This window comes from Acanthaster planci, linkage group LG14 (assembly GCF_054643075.1).
Source record: "Acanthaster planci isolate LZ-2023a linkage group LG14, COTS_SCS, whole genome shotgun sequence".
Lineage (NCBI taxonomy): Eukaryota > Metazoa > Echinodermata > Asteroidea > Valvatida > Acanthasteridae > Acanthaster > Acanthaster planci.
The window spans coordinates 10,527,306-10,548,218 of NC_141790.1; the positions used below are offsets into that span (position 1 = coordinate 10,527,306).

General features: G+C 44.0%; 1 protein-coding gene across 1 annotated transcript; it reads right to left on the reverse strand.

The window, feature by feature from the left end:
* Positions 1-9,261: 9,261 nt before the first annotated feature.
* Positions 9,262-20,251, reverse strand: LOC110980983 (somatostatin receptor type 5-like). Its single transcript, XM_022238100.2, has one exon. The coding sequence runs from the start codon at positions 20,042-20,044 to the stop codon at positions 18,860-18,862; it is 1,185 nt and encodes a 394-aa protein (XP_022093792.1). The 5' UTR covers positions 20,045-20,251; the 3' UTR covers positions 9,262-18,859.
* Positions 20,252-20,913: the final 662 nt, after the last annotated feature.

Consider the following 20,913-nt stretch of genomic DNA (forward strand, 5'->3'; position numbering starts at 1 on the left):
AGTGCCGCGTTAATGTGACGTTTAGCCACGCAAAGTAGATACATGGAATTTTGTGACACACACCAACGAACGTACCAGGTCCATCTCGATTGATATGAAATGAATCAACAAATATAAATGGAGTGACAAATAGATGGGAATTTAGGAAATACGAATGAAATAGCATGTGACACCTGTCGCCCTTTTCCCCCCAGATCGTACAGTATTGATGATTGTTACGATTTTCCATAAATTGACAGATATTTCCGCAAGATGTGCGCGTTTAATTAAATTGGAAATACCGAAAGGTCTCCGTTGAGATAAACCTTGCACGAATCTGTCAAAACGTTGCTGCTGCTCAGTGAGCCCAACCTTGTCATAAATATGCTTTGGCCACCGAGCCCAAAGGCATTGGCGGGGGAAAAATACATGCCCTCATCTCGGAAACGGTCCATTTTCACTCGGCATTGACCGGCAGGATGGCCTGAGAGGGCTCTCGCCGGCCGGCGGCTGAGTAGCCTATTAGCTTAATGGTCCCTTTATCGACGTCACAAAAGGCGCGCGACAGTAAGCGGGTAGACGATGCGTGAACTACACTGCAAGTGAGTCGCGCCCCAATACGTGGAGAAGAGAAAAATTCAACATATGACGAGGGCTCTGTCGATGCCAGAGGACGGCTTGGCCGCTTTAAGTAAAAAACAAAACCTCTGGGTTTTTATTTCCGATTCCGGGGTTTTCTTTCAGTGAGGGAAGAATCGATATCTTATGTGGAAGCGTCTGTGATGCAAATGCACTGCGCTTTTTTACCAAGATTTTAAGTGAAGGCCCTTTCAGATACTTCAAACCACTTTGCTAACGCCTCCATGTACACCACATGAATTTCTCACACCAAATTAATGCTCAGTGCTTGTCGTTATTCTAACTCCGACTGCCAAAACATTCCTCAGGTAATAAAAACGTGAGCTACAAATCAAGTAATTCTAAGAACCATGACGATGTTTCGTTCTGGGTTTTACCCTGACACCGACGACTACTTTTAGTTTGTAATCCCTACTACTTCTGTGGGTTATCCAGAACATTTAGGTGTGTTTTTCTCCCACCTAGTGTTCTTTCCTCTTGTTTCTTCAGACCTGCGAGCTTATTGCTTGTCAAGCGAGTTAGCAATCTTTAGTTTTCTTGCCCGATGTTAATCTAGTCTGCTATTGGAAATGGTAATTTTCTTTGCTTTTTGAAAATGATGTAAATGTTTTATTGTACTTGCACTTTTTTGTGTAGCAGCCCGCTTATGAAGTAGAATAAATGGTATGTTGTAAAGAGAACCACATATAAAAGAAACCACCTGCTGTCGACGCATAAAATGACTCACATGACTCTTAGGGTTGAATTTCCAATTGTTACATTTTCAATCGATAATGCATGCGTGACACACTGGAACTTCTAAAAGCCCTTTAAAGGCTCCCATGATCACAAATATATGGGTATAGACTAAATGCCGTTGCCATACCATATGTGTTTCTCAAACTACGTGGCAAAGCGTACGAGTCTAAATGCGCATACATCAATCAATAGACTCCAGTGCAGACACATCAGGACGATCAATACTGCACAGGTATCTGTGAACAACTTACCAAAGCCTAGATGCTGCCCGGTTGTGGAATCATGCTGACGACACTTTCTTTTCTTTGACCTCTTTGAAGCTACATGTATGTCATTTTGCTAGCTACTGTGTGCAATGACGACGCATTAATTCAATGTCACTTTCTTTTACTGGAGAGTCAGGTTGGCTTCATGGTTTATTCAACGTCTCCCACCTCGGCGGTCCGGGTTCGAGTCCCGTCTCGGTCCACTTGTGGATTGGGTTTTCATTTTCCACCTGATTCGGTGGGTTTTTACTCAGAATATTCCTCTTGGGTTTTCCTCCCCTTTCTGTATTAAACTACTGCTTCTCACTGTCTCCTCTCTACAGGTTTCTTCAGGCGTGTAAGCAACAGTGTCCAGGGCGCTTTTGAGAAATCCTTGGTGTCATTACATGTACCAGTAATACTTATTATATATCTCTTAGGTTTCAAAATATTCAGACAGTGAAAATCAATGTCATGGGCGTGTTCACAACATAGCTGTCTCATCAGGGAATTTAATATTGACGACACTTGGCTCTGATGTTGGATGTACCAGTTGAATATACTAGACAGAAATTTTAGTCAGACAAATGCAAAGTTCTAGCGTATCGATCTTGTACATTGCCCTAGGCTGCGGTTAACTCAGCGGAAACAAAAGGGCAATTTGCTCTGGCCAGCTGCGTGGTAACTTAGCCGCGCATTAATTAACCCTAAAGGTATCGATTTCATCTCGCATAAAAAAGCCTGCCTCTAAACCGCTGATCCCCGACTAGCCTTTCAGGGATGACAGGGAAGTGTGAAATAGATGGAGCAGCGGGCTGTTGGGGGGGGGTGCTCCGAGAGAAACTATACGTGGGGCAGCAAGAGCATCACTTGCCACGGACACCTTGAGGCCCATGTGATTAATAACCGTTTTGCTACCACTGGTGTTTCTATCCAATACAGGATCATTTGCATTTTCAGAAAACCTTGGATAGCAGACGGAGAATAGTCTGAGATTTCTATTCCTCTGGAATACACTGGGGGGTTTCATAATGTGAGGTGTTAGCTCTTATTGACACCCGATCTGAAATCAAATTATTTTCCAAAGGTTGAAACGAGATGAGTATATTCATCCAATCTGCATCCAATTTGCGCATGAAAATTAGCCATAATTGCACAGGAAGGCGTATTTGTTGACAAGATATAAGATTACGTTAATTGCTTATGTAGAATGGTCTCGTCCAGTCAATCTGATTTCCACTGAACCAAACTTAGAATTGACAACAGAAGTTCGCTGCACGTTAACGCAAAATGAGAGGAGACAATTTACCAAATATTTTGGGCGATTTGGCACCACCAGTTCACCTGCTGGTTTGGTAGCGGTCATCCTTCTTCACTCTCTTTCTCCAGACGACTATTTTCAGCGGCTTTTCTGCTGGACAGTACATGTAATACGGTATAAACTTGAAACCTGGCACTATAATCGACCCTGAGCTGACTCAATGAGCAAGTTCGAGCGACGACTATTATTATAGTCAAAAATGGTTCGACTAAAGCCGCCCGAACGATGGATGGTTTGAACTAACTAATCCACCATCTGGGAGCAGGCCCAATGGTATGGTCGCACTGCTGATTATCAATAGTCGATTTCATTTACCATTACAGAGGGAACCATTCACATGAAAATAACTGTGCGAGATTTCAGTGACAATATACGATGCGAGAATTGCAGCCAACGGTGAATGGGAATAACAATGAGATTAAAAAAAAATTGACCGAGTAGGGTCGTTCGATTGGAACAGAATTGCGCATGCGCATTTAAAAAAGCAATTGACTACCAATCGAACCATACTTCTCGCCCGAACTTGCCCACAGATGTGCGTGAAGGTGTGACGTCACGATGACGATGGTGTGACGTCTTCAGTAAAGGAATTGCAAACACTTTTACTTTCAAATAAACCGTCGATTTCTATCAAGTTGTCTCGTGAACCAATTCAGTTATGGAGTTCATATTTTATGAACCTGACTGAGCTTTGCTTCCGGGGTTTATGAAAGGTAATAGTTCAGATGGATTTTAAGCTGTTCAAAGCAACCCCTCAAATCAATACATGAGTTGATATCTTCAAAACGGTTTAGGATGTAAACTCGACACCTTGCACTCACATAAACCTTGGTGTCAAGATATTCGTGTATTCGTAGTGTGACTGTGACAAAATCAGATTTAAAATTACAAGTAATTCAAAGTCAAAATTATAAAAAGAAGTGTGTTCAATCACACCAATGAAATTGAACGAATTAGCGTTTTTATACAAGGTGTCCATGATCTTGAACAACATTACGGATTGCAACAGAAAGTCGTGTGACCTCGACTTCTGAGGTAACCGGAGGTGCAATGATGTAAGATTGTAAGTGCAAATTGGGAGGATTATTCCCCACATCCAACCATGGTATTAAAATGTCAAGAGTTTTATTTTGAGCATTGTACAAGGATTGCTGACGTCATCAGATGAAAGGATACCCTCTTGTCGCAAATCAGAGACAATTATTATGGATTTGATTGCCATCCCAGATGTTATTTTTAAGAAATGATTTCAAGAATATAGGTTTTCTCTCATTTCACCTCGTCATTTGGCATACATGTACTTGCGAAATTTCATCTTGCACAAATAATGAGATCAAATTCATTTTTTGATGACCCTGAACAAACTTCTGCGACGTCATCAAACTAGAAATCCATACCACCCGATCACGTCGTGTTTGTAACTGAAAACTTACTCGTTTAGCCTCGGTTTTATTAAATCTCGTTGGAGTCTCGCTTCTCTTCTTTCATCAAAATGTCCAAAACTGTTGAGTAATGGATAGATACGTCCAGGGCTATTAGTCGCAGCAAATCAGAAAACGAGTGGGACGTGTTTCTGCTTAAGGACAGGGCAGTTTCTTTCCCGCGCTTTCTGGTAAACAAGAAATCAGAGGGATCCATCAGCCGCTGGTCCCCGCAGTGGACCATAATTGGGGTGGCGGACTGAAACATGTTGATATGCTCTCAACTCGTAGGGAGAATATGGGAGCGGTAATTCGAAACTAATAACACGCGCCGGGTATGTTTACCAATCTGTCATTGACATTTTTGTTTGGTTTGGCGCCAAAAATGGGAAAATGAAACAAAGGTGAGTAAAACACTCCGCCGTATCCCGACTGTAGAGCAATTTGAAGCGGACCATACTCATTCAATGACAAAAAGGACTTTTGTTTAGACCTCTGGTATACAAATACTGCTGTAATTACGAAGCGAAGGAATGTACAGCGTCTGTCCGAGTACTCAAAAGAATGTAATTCCAGGTGTGGAGTGTTTCGTCTCTACCACACCTCGCTCGACATGTCGATAGATTTCTTTGCTTAAAGTGGCATTTGGAGCTGTGGGTATGTTTGCCGAGAATTCATATATTCACTATTTCTGAGAACTGAGGAATAGGTTCATTAAAACAAAACAGAAACAAACAATTAGGCAAGTACTCCACGGAATTGGGGTAGTCCTAGTCATCGAATCCAATATAGACGACTGTTTCGTGTGTAGATTGTGAATCTGACAGTCTCCAGAGGTAATATATGTGAAGTACTTATTTGGGCTGCTGATAACCTGAAACGCCGCATTGACGACAGGTTCGAATCTGACTCGATCCTTTTTTTTTACAAGTGAAAATCAGTCTGCTAGATTGGTTTTCTTGATGATTTCTTCACATCACACTCGAAATTGAAAAAGAAAGACAACGTAGGTACTGCCGGCGATGAGTATATTATGCTCCAGTGTAAAAACGCGACATTTTAAGGCATCATGTAGAAACAGAATATGACAGCCAATGCAACTGCAGTTATTGCGTTGCTAATGATTTGGTTGTCCAATCCATCCTTCTTGTTTGTGGCTCGTTACCAAGGTTACAGTAAGACAGATTGCTCATTCCTTGTATGCTTTTTGTTCTTAAAATTTGTTCTTAAAAAAAAGAATTGAAAAGGGAGTCTCAGTTGTTCATGATCAACAGTTCCAAGTGCTCACGATCTAAAAAAAAAAAAACGCTTTGTCAGCCTGGTTCCTAGCAATCCATCCCTGTCACGGATCTCACAACACTTTAACGTCAAAAGTGCAATTCTTGTAAAAAGGACATTTACTCCTCGAAACTATGCAGGATTTCAACAGAGCCTCTGCCTCTCAAAATGTAATGCATGAAGTGAATAGGATTTTGTTAAGCTACGTGTGTTCAACGTAAAGGTCTGGGGGTCGTGGAGCGTGAGCAACAGATATGGGTAGATAGCTTTTTTCGAGGTTGATAGATTCACCCCTCTTAAACCTGGCTGCATTTTTGGTTTGCCCATATTGCAAGGACATTGCACGGGCTTGTAGGATAGAGGAAAACTATTCGTCTCATTCTGGGGTTGAAGCTGGTCAACTGTTCCAATGAAGTCTTTTGAAAGTACTGCGAAAAAAGTTACTGTGCGACTGAGATGTGCTTTAGCAATACCTTAGCGTTATCGGGTTCCCATCGGTCGTGGCTCAGTGTTGCTCGTCACATCGATACAGTCTACGAACTTACCTCAAACCAGAGCCCGCATCTTACTTGAGGCCTCTTTCCCCTGAGTGAAAATAACTTTTTCGCCAAGGTAGTTTTGAAATGGCCATTCGCACCCATCTTAATGTGTTTGAAGTATGATCGATATCATCCATGTTGATTGCCTAATGGCTTGAGCAAAAGCTTTCTGCTCACGCAGGCGTATGTTGAGAGGCTTTTGTAGACACGGATTTATGATGAAAGTTCCGTGGAACGACAATCGGGCCTCAGCTCAAACCACGCATGCTCAGCTGCGTGAACGTACCCGTTGAACTCATCACGGGGCGATGTCTGCACTGCTCGCTTGACGCTGTGCTTCGCCAAACATTTGCACTCTATAGAGTGGGATAATGTAGGATCATGCCAGACAGGATCAAACATTGACATTGTGTGATTGCGGCGGCAAGATCGAAACGAAACGTGGGAAATACCTTAGGGGCCCAAAATATCCTAGAGAAGTCAACTGACGGACCGACAGACTTTGACCGCCGGGTGATCCCGGTCTCCTCTTACAATTTGGCCGCGAGGGCTGCACGTGATCTTCATCGGACCATTTTTAGACAGGTGATTTTTGTCCGTCCCCTGCGCATGCCCTGTGCCTTCGGATTGGAAAATCGTCGATCCGGAGTAGGCCTGCGTGAGTATAAGGATTGTTACAAGAATGTTGAACAATGGAGCGTTTCGAGTGGCTGCTTTGCATGCTCTGGTTGTTTGGAAACTTCACGTAAAATTGTTCACAAGCTTTGAATAACTGTACAGAGTGGCTAAAATAGACATAAAATATACAAAAATACATGTACTAATAAATGCCATGCATGTTCAGTACATAAAACCGGCGCCAATGTGTGCACGAAATATTCTGTAAATAAGATGAGCATACAGGCATTCCTATTGCCTCTGTCAGTTTGGGTCACTGCTGGGGGAAAAAACCGCCCGTGCAAAGATAATATTGACTTTCCCCAGCTGAAGTTATCTTTAGCTGGCTGAGAGCATGTAGGATCGAACGGCATGAGATCTCTACGGGTTTTGTTTTGTTTTTTCCTTTTTCCCACTTGCGAGAGAAAATCTTTTAATGTATTTCTCATGATTTGTGGAATGCTGATGAGCTGGAAAAGGAGAGCCCTTAGCATTCAAGAAGCAGTTAGGAACCAAAATGGGGGAAATCGTCGTGTTTTGTTTGTCTTTTGGAACCTGGTTTAGCGGAAAAGAGGTTCCCAACTTCCAAGAGGCCCTAGAAAATCGGGGTTGAAAGAGTTGGTGCCCCTCTGAAAATTGCCATTCCAATTTTACGACAGCTTGGGCTTAAGGCCAACACCTTGTTAGATATCTATGGCGCAATGCGATCTAATAGTTCAGTCGGAGTTCTACATGTTTATGCGGTGTAAATTCGACACCATCGTTATTGCAGTGAGGTGTGATGTTGGTATCCAGCTTTACCATCTTGTTAAATGCAACACCTACTACAAGCGTTGGTCTTTCTTTACAGGTGTAAGAAGCTCGGTCGATTTTAAGGTCAACTTGTTTCACCTCTCCAATTATTTTGTTTTCAAAGCTGATTCATTGTTTCAAGAGATTTCATCCGGTATCAAGTGTCCCTTTTCCACCGTGTGGCAAATCACAATGAGCCCGTCGTTGTTCGTTGACGTCATGGCTTTGATTGTTGTTGCATGTCGTCGTCGTTGTGATCATCGTTGTCACTGTTGTCGTCTCTTTCTTTTTTCTTTTATGCTCATTTTGTGTCGCCATTCCAATGGCAGAACCTCTTTTGTTATAAAACAATTTCTGGCTTCCTGTCGAAATGCTGGACTGCGGGCAGACAAATTGTCCTTGCAAGACATCACTTCAATGCCATGTCTCATGGACAGCATGCCAGCTTATGTTATCTTTCACCAGGCCGTGATACGTACACCCGTGAGCTCCGTAATCTCCCCTGGAGCCCGGCTGGACATTAATCCAAGGAGGATCAGCCCGTTCCATTTCCGTTCCCCTCTATCCGAACACCCGTGTGTTGCCTTGAGGGTCGACTGAGCGATGGTCGTAGGATGCCTAGGAAACAGTAGTCGAGATTTTGAATTTTTTTCCCCGATGGAATCCTGGCATAGATCTCAGATCCTAGTGCCCCCTAGGCTGGTGGAAAGTAGTAAGAGACTGCGCAGATAGTATCGCCGGATATCGCACTACCTGGTGCGGATAGTGTTTGTGGGGCTGGCCCCTGAACCGCCTCAAGATTTCGGATGCAGAGTTGGTTTCTGCTAAAGGAGTTTATCGCGGCTGTTTTGCTGGAAGACTATACGATTCGCCCACTTGAAAACATCTCTTTCCCGCCGTCGAGGGACTCTTAAGAAAAATGACACTTGAAAGCCACTTCCCTGACTTTTTTCCTTACAGCTCCATGCTTGAGCTCTTGTTTGATTGGCAGAGAGATGAAAGCAATAGCACTTAGGTACAATCTGATAAAATATTTTGACGTTAAAACTCCTTAAACTTATTAAGGGACTGGAGCTTTGAAAATGCCACACTCACGCGGGAGAGACTTTATCAATCCGCAAAACACTCGTTCTCGCTCTTCATATTCGAAGATACGGATTTTTTTGAAAGAACAGGCAAAATGTTTCTGTGTCTTTATTTTTGTAATTTTTTGTTTTAAATGCATGCAGAGTCACTCCTTCAACCACCATTATCGAGACTTTTACAAAAGAGATTCTTCGGCTAAAAATGGTATAAGAAAAGAAAAACGTTCCAGTGAAGTCCTAAATTCTCAAGCCTCCCCGACATGCTCGCAGCGGGGAGATTTTGTATTATCGCATGATTGTTTGTGATTTTTTCCAGAAATTTAGGGAAAAATTCTTCTGTGTTCAAAGTAACTACGCCTCAAAAACTGACTGGTGCCCGTCCCAAAACAGAATCGGTGCTCCCGGTGGTTTTAGCATCGTTAATACCTCAAACTGTTTTTGCTGAAAGTACACTTTCGATTTAGCCCGCCTTGTTCGCGCACCAAACACAAATCAAACGAGAAGAAATGGGAAACTCAAAGTAGGGATCGACACTGTCAGCAGAAAACTGGGCCTGGTAACACTTGCTTTTCCATATATATTTACATTTTCTTTTATTTCCAGATTTCACTTTTCAATAAAAGTACACTTCATTTACAATGCACCATCTGTAACATTTTCACTGAAATATATAATACAATACGTGGAACGATAGTTTAAAGCGACAAGAATGCCGACAAAATGAAACTAACTGCTACAGTGCTCATCCTATACTGCACAGCGACAGCTGTGTCGGAGTTTAATGACAACGCGCGTGTCGATCAGCGACAGTGAACTCTTATAAAGGTACGGGGCACATAAGAAAGTGTGCTTCGAAACAAATGGAGTGTTTCATCAAGAGATGAAGGCATATAAGCTTCAGTGGACACCTATTTTGTCATTATATTTGACTTCTGTCGCTTTGTCGACAATATTGTTCCTCTATGTCTGATGCGGAAACGATTGGTCCGCTCTCTGGATTTGTTATTTGCCCAAGAAGTTGTCGGCAAATTGTCCTCATGTCGACTGATACACCAACGACCGTTTTTTTCCAATCCTTGGCTTCGTTATCTTTTGGGTAAAGTGTAGAGCCGAGGATGTCTTAGAACAACCTTTATTTCTAAACGGTTACGGGGAAAGAACTGCGTTTAAATATTTACGCCGATATTACAAATTCAAATATGTGCATACAATGGATCTGTTGAATTAGTTTTCTTTTGACATTGTATCCCAAAGACATTGCTATGCCCGGAAAAAGCAAGGGCGCTTATGGAATCCGACGGCTATTGCCTGTAGAGATTTTCTCTAAACGCGTATGTTACTGCTTGCCCGTTATCTAAAATCTTCGAAGTAGACTTAAGTGTTGAAACACTTTCCGATCATTGAAAAAGTTCTTTTTTACGGTCCTGTTTTTGTTGATGGTGGAAGCACGCCAGGAAGAACAAGCACACAATATATTTTAAGACAACTTAACCCTTTTTTTTTGTTTGGCAGAGTAATTTTTGAATTGATTGCGAATTGCTCTCCTGTTCGACGGGAAGTCGATTTAGGGGAAATTATGTGTGCTGTTCCCAGAAGCTTACTGCCTGCGGTTATTAGCATTTGCAATTGTTCTCGTCTATTTTTGGCATTTTCTCACTTGGCTGAGGCGCGATGTCCTTGGTAATGCCACAAAGTGGGTCTTTTTTTATCGAGGTTGCCAGTCATATTTACATTTTAATGGAATTTATACGACTCAGATCCGCCTTAATGAGACACGCAAGATAATAACTGCTTCCACCGTACGGCAATTACACGGTACACAGTTTCGGATTCGGAGTGACACTGATTTCCCGCCAAATTGCCCCCAAAAGTCTGTGGGCGACGGCCTCCCGAACAAACGTTTCAGTTAACTTCTTCTATTTTTAAACCGCATCGGATAAAGGGAGGGGGCTGGCCTCCAGTTTTGAAAGTTAACTGCGTCTCCAGTGGGACGTGGGGACTTCGAAGAGAGCAAGTACAGTTGTCGGGTTTCGTCCGTCGTTGGACATGTCGCAGTCGAATGTCGCTTGTGGTTCTATATTAATCATTGCTGAGGCAAACTGTTCACGCGCCTGTCTGCTTTTCACGGACCATGGGCGCAAAATCGTCAACGTCGGGGTTGCACGTCAGTCTGGCGGTAGTTTATGTCCGCAATTTTTCCCAAGTTGTCGAGCGGCAAAATTCATTTCTTCTTCAGTCCAGGGAGACAAATTATCCTTTCCGCTCGTATCGCTGGCACGTTCGTATGAATCACTCAAGACTTTAGAAAGAAATTGTTGGCATTGTAGGGGAAGGAAAACATATCACATTGCGGGCAAACGGGACTTGTCAAAGGGCTCTCCACAAGATTTTTGAATTTTTCCTCTGTTGAAATTGAGGATGAAAAGGCCATTTCTGTTTTAAAAGAGATGAAAAGAAAGAAGATCACTTGAACAATACGTTAGAAGGATGTTGACGTTATCTAATACGCCACCAATGTGTGAAATGTGATAATGCGACTGGGACACTCGGTCCTTGCACCAGTGAATAGGTCAAAGGTCACGTGGAGATCACGCGATGCCTTGGCTCACGTTTTATGTTTCATGTTCTTGCTTTAGGTGACAAAGAAGATGATTCCTTGCCAGCTCTTCGGTTACGACTTAAAGATATTGGGACTGGAAAACCATCTGCCAGATTTGTCCTTGAAATACACACTATTTCCTGATCACAATTTTACATTATGGAAGCAAAAGCCGATCAGAAATTTAAAGGGGTATCGTTTTGCCAGTATGTACGACAAAATGCTGCTAACCAGTTCGAAGTCGTACAGAGGTGATTTTACCTTTCCTCGGTTAATTTTTGAACACATTACGGTTAAATTAAACATTAATCGAGAAGGCCAGGCCTGGTTCGTTAAAAATTATACACCGGAAAAGCATATCATGGCGTAGCCTATATCCCCCCCAGCAGGGCACGCAATAACCATCTTGTTGATGGAACAAAGCAATCCATCTTGGATGAATGATAAATTACACCCGGCCATTCGCCTTGGCTTGTTAGTCAAGTCTGCTTCATACGCAAGGGATTTCAGTGAGCGGATTTTTTTGTATTCTTTTAATACGGCAACATGTAGGCCTGGGATACCAGCGGGCATTTGTTGGAGAGTTTTCTTCAGGACTTTCAACGCTTTGATGAGTATTGTAGGGTTTTATTAAGTTATGCTTGTTTTTGACACGTAGCACGCAAAAGACTTGAAGGAATTCATATTACGGGATAATACAGATTGTTGAAGGCAGGAGTGAAAACAAACGTTTTGATATCTACATGTAAATCTACGTGAAAAAAAGTCTCCGCAAATTTTCATGGCAAGTTGGGGGTCAGACGATGACAGGCAAGCCACGATTCACGAAGATCGGACCATATGGCTGACTTGTTGTAATGTGGGAAACACTCTACCCCAAGCAATACGTGGGTACAACCCAAATATTTTGACAGTAAGACTACAGAAAATGTTTGGCTCAAGAGCGCCGTGGCAGCCGACCATATGGAAAGCGAGAAGACAGAGCCCTCCTGACGGTCCCTTGGTACCTGGATGGGGCCCGGAGGCCGACTCGATGAAATTCTCCCTGAATTATTGAAGAGATCCGCGCGTCTCTCGCGACTGCTCTGCCAGATTCGTGAGCGATTTTAAAATGCCCCATCAAGATGAGGATGCGGTGGTAATGAGCGTGACTGTGACGAAAATTCGGCCTTTAACGCACGACAATATTTTTCTGTTGATGACCCATACATTTTTTCACCGAGTGAGTAAAGGTTCGTGTTAAAATGAATACGGCCCTGTTTCTTCCGGTACTGCGGGGCTCCGTGGGTCAAAGTCCATCTTTTGACTGCGTATATACTTTATTTTAAAGACGAAAACGGGAAAATTCAATGAACCTTGAAGCAAGCAAGTAACGCAAACTAGCTGTGTGGAAAACTCCCTACGAAATGAAAATGTTGGCTAACTGACCACTGGACACTGGACAAGCTTCTTACTCCTATACGTTGGAAATACACCACACCAGGATTTATTCCTACGAACGCAGAAAAACAGCCCTTGGAGATATCACTGAATGTTCAGTCCTTTTTTACAATAAACTGTTGTGGAACGAATTGTCATTTTTTATGTCATTCTGGAAATTTGACATTTTAGTTTCCCCTGACGTGTGTCCCTTTCCTTGCTCGTATTAAGTTCACACGTCAAATACGAGAAAGCTCTTGATGCATACAAACTGCAAAGTGACGTGTCAAATGAAAACAGTAATATCTAGCACTAACACGTGAATCAATATGTTCACCTGCTAAAGTATACGCAAAGGAAATGGGATAGCTAAAGCTTCAATGTGTTTTGATTATCGCGTTTCATATCTGATTATTACCGTAGCATAGTTTCATATCATCAAGCTGAATGATGATTATAATATTTGGCGCGACAATCTGCGGCAATTAGGGGGTAGCGTCTCCCAATCATCATCGCGAGGGAGGTGCACCCATCGTGCGTGACTTACGGGATCCCGGGTTTCGCCCTATAAGCAATCTCACTTCAAAGCACTTAGGATTTCAACGCCAACTCCGCGGCTTTAATGGTGGTTCATTAACGGTCACATTCACGTACGCGGGAGGGGGGCTTCTGTCCATCACTGGTCAAATTACCACATCGAAATATGACAAGATTTGCCCAAAACCACATTACGGAGTTGCCAGACGTTTTGGGCAGGAATAAGCTGAATGCAATCGCTGACATTCTGTCACTTGTACAGACAGTTCATTCCTTAAACTTTGCAGACACTTTTATTTTATCTTTACCACGCCACAAGAGGTACATTTAACTTCATTTTTTCCTATTATTTTATTCTTAAAAGAAGAAGTGACGATGTGTTTTGTTTTAAAAAATCTTAATTTTTTTCGAGTGTCTATCGATCAGAGCTACCACGAAAAACTCGCCGTGTTAGATTTATAACACAAGTGCAAAACCACGCTTTATTTTAATGGGCGAAACGCGGCTGCATCATCCGTGCGTACTTTGATCTTTAAACAGCGCGCTTGAAATTTAGTTGAAACTAATTGGGATGACGAGAAATTTTATCCTTTCAATCAAAACAGACATTATGAAACGCTTGGCTTTGCGTGGACTGTAAACTTCAGCTAAGATCAACTTCTCTTCTAAGAAGTAAATTTTCTTCCGGCACCGGCCTTTTATTTTTAAGAAAAGGTTCAAAACATCTTCCGCGGCGACAGTAATCCAGCGCTGAGGCTTTTGTTTTCTTACGGCTAGCACTAATGTCTTTCAAAATGGCACATTTGAAAAAGCTTAAGTCCCTCTCCATTCTCGAAATTGAATGGGAGCACATTTTGTCCACAAAAATGTAGTAAAACGAGACGTACAAATCTTCCTGCGGATCAGCGCCTGATTGGAAAGCTTACCACGTTTTTTCTTCCAATTATATCGTGAGCTCTCTACAATTCCTAGAGAAGCGTCAGATGTCAAAGAGATTTTAAGCTGAGATGCTGGTGCACACGATTTCGACTGTTCTCAAATGTTTCATTTGTTTTGTGAACCAAATTGCATTTTTAAGACAAGATTCTTAATAAGTCAGACACTAGTATATTCATAGGGTAGGCCTAAACCCACTTTGTCTTCTCCTGGGGGCGTGGCCGTATGAAATTGAAGTTATGACCCTTCTGTTAAAAATGGAGAAAGCTTTTTATTCGAGTAAACCTATCTAAACAAGTGTATTCTTGTGTTTCAGATTCAGCCTGACCTTTGTATGTTCAAGACAGACTATCTATGTGGATTTTCATCCATTGTTGAAGTATCAAAATGTGTGAAGTTTTGAAAGGAAAAATGGAATTACTTTCTCTAAGAAAATTGAATTGGGACGACTTCAGGCGGTACCAAGTATTTTTAAAAATCCTTACCGATTCAAACGTTTTACTGTAGAGGAGATGAGTTGAATGTTCCATCGGGTGTTAGACGAGGTTTTTCTGGTAATTAACGTCTGCTCGACGGTGCGTCAATATTGCCGACAGCCCGCGCAGGGCCGGGCGGAAAGGACAGAAGAAACCCCAAATGCCAGCGCAGCCGACACGTGAAATTGGATTTCACCGTAATTGCGCATTATGTGGACGTGGCGGTGCGCGCCGATCCCATGCAGGCAATTGCCGCATCACGCAAAGAAGGGCAGGTCTGGCGGGAGCCTTCCAGAGAGGGGCTCCCCACGCGAACTTGTCACCCTCCGACAGGCTGGGGGGGGGGAGAGATGGAAATTGCGAGGTGTTAATCTCCCGAAAGTGGTAAATTGAAAAATCTTCCCCTTCGGATTTATCTGATTTCAGTCTGAGGTGAGTCCATGGAGCTTGGGACAGAGGATATACCTATAATGCGGCGATTTCAATTACCTTTACCAGAGGGGAGGCATAGAAACCGTGGAGTGTTCTAAGATGTTTCTCACGAGCAGTAAAATCTTTCTTTCAATTCTATTACTCCTATAGCGCACGACATGAGACCGTAATTGTCTCGCATTTACGAAACCCCTGCCCCAACGGAGGAACCGTAACCCTTTATCAATTGAATCAAAGCTGAAAATATCAATTATAATGACAGCAAATAATAAATTCAGGGCACTTGTGTTGTAAATACACTTTGGGTGAGACGCAGAGTAAGGTTAGAGAAGAGGAGAGACGTGGCAAATTTTGTAATTACCAGATCCGCATAATGCGGTGGTTTGGAGCCGCTGCTTTTACAGTTGCGAATGGGGTGCGCTGATTCAGTTGAAATGCCAGGCGGGACAACAGAGCGCAGATGCCCGCTACTGCTACACCTGTCACGGCCGCACGTCATTCTCGGTGTAGAAACTTTTTTTTTTTTTTTTGGGGGGGGGGAAACCCGACGGCGTCAAAAGCAGACTCTCGCTAGGACATCCCAAGAGGTGGATCTAAAGGGGGTGAGGGTAACAACCCCCCCCCAGTACAGCTGCGGACGAAATGGAACTACCAGTGAAATGACAGAAAATGAGTCGACCTACCAAATAAAAACCCCGGACGAGGATTGCGCCGTTCGTCTATCCATCGATAGTTAAACAATTACATCGATTTCCGGTGGATCCCCACAGTAGGGCTTCCTTTCAGCGCGACCATTATCTCCCCCCCCCCGGTTTCCCTGAAAGCTAGATCCGTCCCTGATGCTTCTATCGCGCAACCTCACAAGAGATGTATAAGAACGACCATTCACTCGGTGCTTTCAAATGGGAGGATTACATGTTATGTTGTTCCTTTAAACCAGAGCTTCAGGAGACATATTCCTATCATTCTGAGGAATTACTGAACACATGTTCTTCACATTTCCAGGCTGGGTCGGCAGTTCACTTCACGACCACTCAATTCAGGAATTCAGGGAAAATTTTCCCAAGGGTGAGATTTCTAAAAGCTGGAGCAGATTTTTTTTTCTGCTTGTTCGTCTACTAACATCTTGGATAGCACGAGGTGCGGTCTAAGTATAGGCCTGCTAGTTTCACACGGATAGGGATCTCCGTCAGTGATCCTAATGCTGGTTCGCACCATCCGCTATGCGGGTCTTGGTGTCCGTAGACAACTACGGATCATCGCGATCCAAAACAAACGTGGCCTTCATTCCTCTGCTTGTGTGGCTGTTTCAGGCTCAAGACTTATGAAAACAAATCTTTTGTGTAATCAATGATTTGCTTCGCAACTAATTTTTGGGTTTAAAGACTGGAGTCCTAAATTCATTATGTTTTCAGTTAATAATTTGGGAACTCTTTTCTTCTTAGGTCTACTTCCTCTAAGGTTAACAGAGTCAGAAGTCACACTTTGTCTCTCCAAATTATGGCTACATTTTCCAAAGGACAAATCTCACTTTTGAAATTGACATTAACCGTTTTTGTAATTTAAAGGAGCTCCGGCGTTTGGTCCTATCCTTCCATTCTGTTTCAGTCCGGAAATGTAGGAAAATGATTTCATTTCTTCAGCCCAGCGAAAACGGCAGCGCGATTTTTAGGTTGTTTTTTGTTTTTACCAGGATACGGTCCGCTGCTGGCGTTAATGAAGCGCAGGAAAGTGTGCCGTGTTTTTGAACCCGCGTCGTTAATGGCGGTTGAGTCTGAAGGCGACTTTGCTCACGACATCCCTTTATGCTAAAAAAAAAAGCATAAAGTCCTGCCGAGAAATCCTCGCAGCCTTTCACCGTGGTTGACTTTGATTCAACCCCGCACGCTGTCATCGATCTAAGTGTGTAATCCTAGGTGATTGTTTATTATTCATGACGGACTCGGTGACACGACGGCAGGGTTAACAATTCGGTAGACAGGGCAGCTGCAGGTAAGCGTGAAGGATTAGGAGTCGAAACAAGCCCCGATTTCCCGATGTATATTTTGCACGGGTGATATAAAAAAACGAGAAATCCGAGAAAGCGTCGTTTTTACAGTCGGCACAGCATTCACGCAGCGCTGTTAGCCCACAGGTGCTTGTGTTGTCACCTATAGGTCGAAGAGGTGTTCAAGGCCCGCACGACCTGTGCATGCTCGTGCGTGGTACCACCGCACTGATGGCTCCTAATTTCAGTCGCTGGTTTAGCCTATGAGCCTCGAGCTGTAGCAGGAGAGGGCGGTATTTCTCGGAGGCTCCTTCGGTACTAATCGCATCACTAGTTCACGAACGACTAGGAAACGCAAGCGTTTCAGTCGCGTCGCTACCAACAAAATAAACACTCCCGACCAACGCGGCTCTTTTCAACCGATGAGGAGGTGCTTGTGCGCGGCTGGCTCCCAACACCTCGATACTACCAACACTGAAAATAGGTGTGTTAGTGTACATTTCGGCGGCTGTACAGATTCAAATTGTTTCCTCTGTGTTGAGACGAGTAGGCCTAGCCTGCCCTTTCCAACGAAAAACTGCTAGGGTTAAAATTAACCAGATCCAAATTTTGACCCCAAAAATAGGGTTAAAATATTTTAAGAGTAGTTTTTTTACCCTAACTTGGGAGTGAATTTATCCTACTGTAGAGCTAAATATATCATAATATATAGCAAGTTCAAAGAGTAAATAGGGCTTAATTTAATTTTGGGTACATGAATTCACCATATTATTTTTTCTCTTATTCGACCATGCTTAAGTTTTTTTAGGTTCTGATTATCACCAACCATATGTATAAACCTCAAAACAAAGACGTAATTCCCACACAAGAAGATAAAATGTCAGTAAAATGGGCTGATCTCTGAAACACGTCTCAGTGTACAGTTTCCATACACACCTATGTGGTTTAGCGGAGTAAATCACTCGCGGGTCTGCACGCGCACTTGCCCGAGCGGAGAGCATTTCCAACGACGCGTGAATTAATTTCGCAACCTTACACTAAGCCGTCATTCTTCAGTATGCGCGCGTTTACTGGCAAAGCGTGTCCGGGCTGGGATCTCATTTTACGGGGCGTAAATTTCAATGGATGGTCTGCGGTGTCCATGTGCCCTTTGATCGGATTATGATGCCCTTGCACTACGGCTTAAAATGGGGGATTTGAAGCCGGAATTCGCAAACCAAGGCCGTGCATTAGACAAGGTCCTTTTGCGCTCTGCGAAGCATCGTCGACGAGGTTCAGTCGAATTATTTTGGGGAATAAAATACATTTTTGAGTTGCACCTTGCTTAGTCATACTTTGATAATGAGAATGAAATGCCATGCAGCTTTCTTCTTAATCTTACAAGAAGGTATGCTTTGAGCTCCCAAAAGTCGTGGGACTTAAGCCAAAAACCAAAGTTTAAAAGAAATTGTGTCCCGTTGAAATCTTGTTGAAATTCTAATCTTGATGTCAAATGCACCAATCGTATTTCTATAATATAGTACGATATTGTTGTCTGTACACTTTACTAATATACTTTTGAACTGATCGAAATATACATATAAATATTTGTCTTCTTTATCCTGTTAGACAACGTGATCTTTGGATGTGTTTTGTACAACATCTCGTCTGGACAACTTTCAATTCTAGGCCACCGTTAATGTATTCAAAATCTCAACAAGCATACATTTCCGTACGTAAGACTGCACATGCATGAGAGATGGCCGCTTACGTCTGCTCTCTTAGCCTTGCTCTCCAGTCTCAGAACCTGGACTCCGTGTGGGTTTCATCCATATGGGTCTCAGTGGTGTGCGATAACGTCTGGTTAAACGACGTCCGAACCCCGCGAAAAAATCCCTGCCGGTTCTTAGGTAAAAAAGCCTGCTTGAAGGCCTGACGGTAGCGGCTGCTCATGGCCGTGTAGATGAGCGGGTTGATGGCCGAGTTGGTGTAGGCCATCACCCGCCCGATGTGGTCCAGCGTGATGCTGGTCTCCAAGGGGATCACGATCTTGTCCCCTCCGGAGAGGGTGTCGATCATCTTCAGCAGCGACCGGATCTCGAAAGGGGCGAGACAGCAGAAGAAGACCAGGCCGTTGACCACCAGCATGCGGGCGATCTGGTTGCGGACGTTAATGTCCTTCTCCTTCATCAGCCCGTGCTTCCGCAGCCGCTCGATGGACTGGTCCAGGCCCTTGATGATGAAGATGTACAGGATGACGTTGACGACGAAGGAGATGAAGAACGGCAGAGTTTGGAGGCCCTGGGTGAAGGGCATAAGCCAGGGCTCCACCGCCATGCACTCGGCTGCCACGTGGGACCATTCGTTGTATGGCGCTTCATCGGGCCAGAGGATACAATACTCCTCCAGGGCCCCATACGACGGCGACATGATTGCCGCCAAGACGGCCGCTACTATCCAGGTTCCAGCGATCGCAATCTGGGTGTAGTTCCGGCCGCCTTTCCTCCCGCTGGCCATGGGGCTGTGCACAGCCAGGAACCGGTCGAAGGACACCAGGGTGACGAAGAACAAGCCGGCGAAGTAGGCCAGATCGCTGATGATATAGATCACGATGCAGCCGCCCAGCCCCAGCGCCCCGTCGTCGTCGGAGACCGGGGACAGACCGTACTTTATCAGCTTCTCCCCGACCGAGAAGGTCAGGTACAGCACGTCGGCTATGGCCAGGTTCAGGAGGTAGGAGTTGGTCACAGTCTTCATTTCCGGGATCCTGAGCACCACGTACACAAAGGCCAGGTTGTCCAGCAAACCAATCACCATGAGCAGAGGTAGCACTCCCAACAGCAGCGCCTTCTGCCTGGTGGTGTACGTGAAGTCCCCAATGATCTCTGGGGTGATGTTGAAGAACTTCATGAAGGCGCACTCGCCGTCCGTCAACTTGGGCAGCAGCTCGCCGTAGTGATAATTGTACGACTCCGCGTCGTCCATGCTGGTCCTCAAGTCCCAGGTCAGGAAACACGCACGTGCAAGAGAGAGATCTCGCTATCTTGTCAATGCCGCCGCAGTGAGGATCATTATTCTCTGCATTTCCCCGGCTCGTCGCTGGTTTATATACCGCATCGCCGGCCCTGCTGAACGCGGTATTCATTTACCCAGCTGCGGTTGGTTAGCCTGGCAATGGCGAGGAGCCCTGCTTGCGCTGCCTGCAAGCCACGCCGTCTACATGCAGTGACCGTGATCGTCCAGGCATGCGCAGATCCAAGCCATCGCTCACCGTCAGCGACTGTCAGGGGCTTTTTAAAGAAAGAAATCTCGGCTTCCCAGCTGTCTTTCGCTTCTGTTGATTTTACTCCTCCGTCTATCCATGGGCGTTGCCAGAATTTTTTTTTGGGGGGGGAACTGTCACCATCTATAATTATAATTAACCAAATTTACAGCAGGAAAGGGTAAATTTTGAGCAAACTTGTGATTTTCGTCCCCGTCCATTTCTATTTTGTCAAGTTTTTCTCTTTTTTCTCATGTTGTTTCTTGTTAGCTTTTTAAAATATTTTCCAGGGTGCAAGTTCCCCCTTGCCCCCCACGACGCCCAAGCGCCTACCTTGGAATTTCTAGCTTAACAAAACGTCACATTTTGTTACAAGAGCATGAAACTGTGTATATGCCCTCGATCTAAATGAGAGGCATTTCCATTTAGTTCGATATTATGAGGCCACGGGTGGTTTTGATCTCAGAGAGGAGGCCTGTGTAGAATCGATGCCAAGATTTCGAAACAAAACCCCGCTGCGTTTGTCTGACCCAGTGTAGGCCATTTTAATAGAACTATTTGGGTGGATATTAGAGGTGCTTTGTTGTTTCAA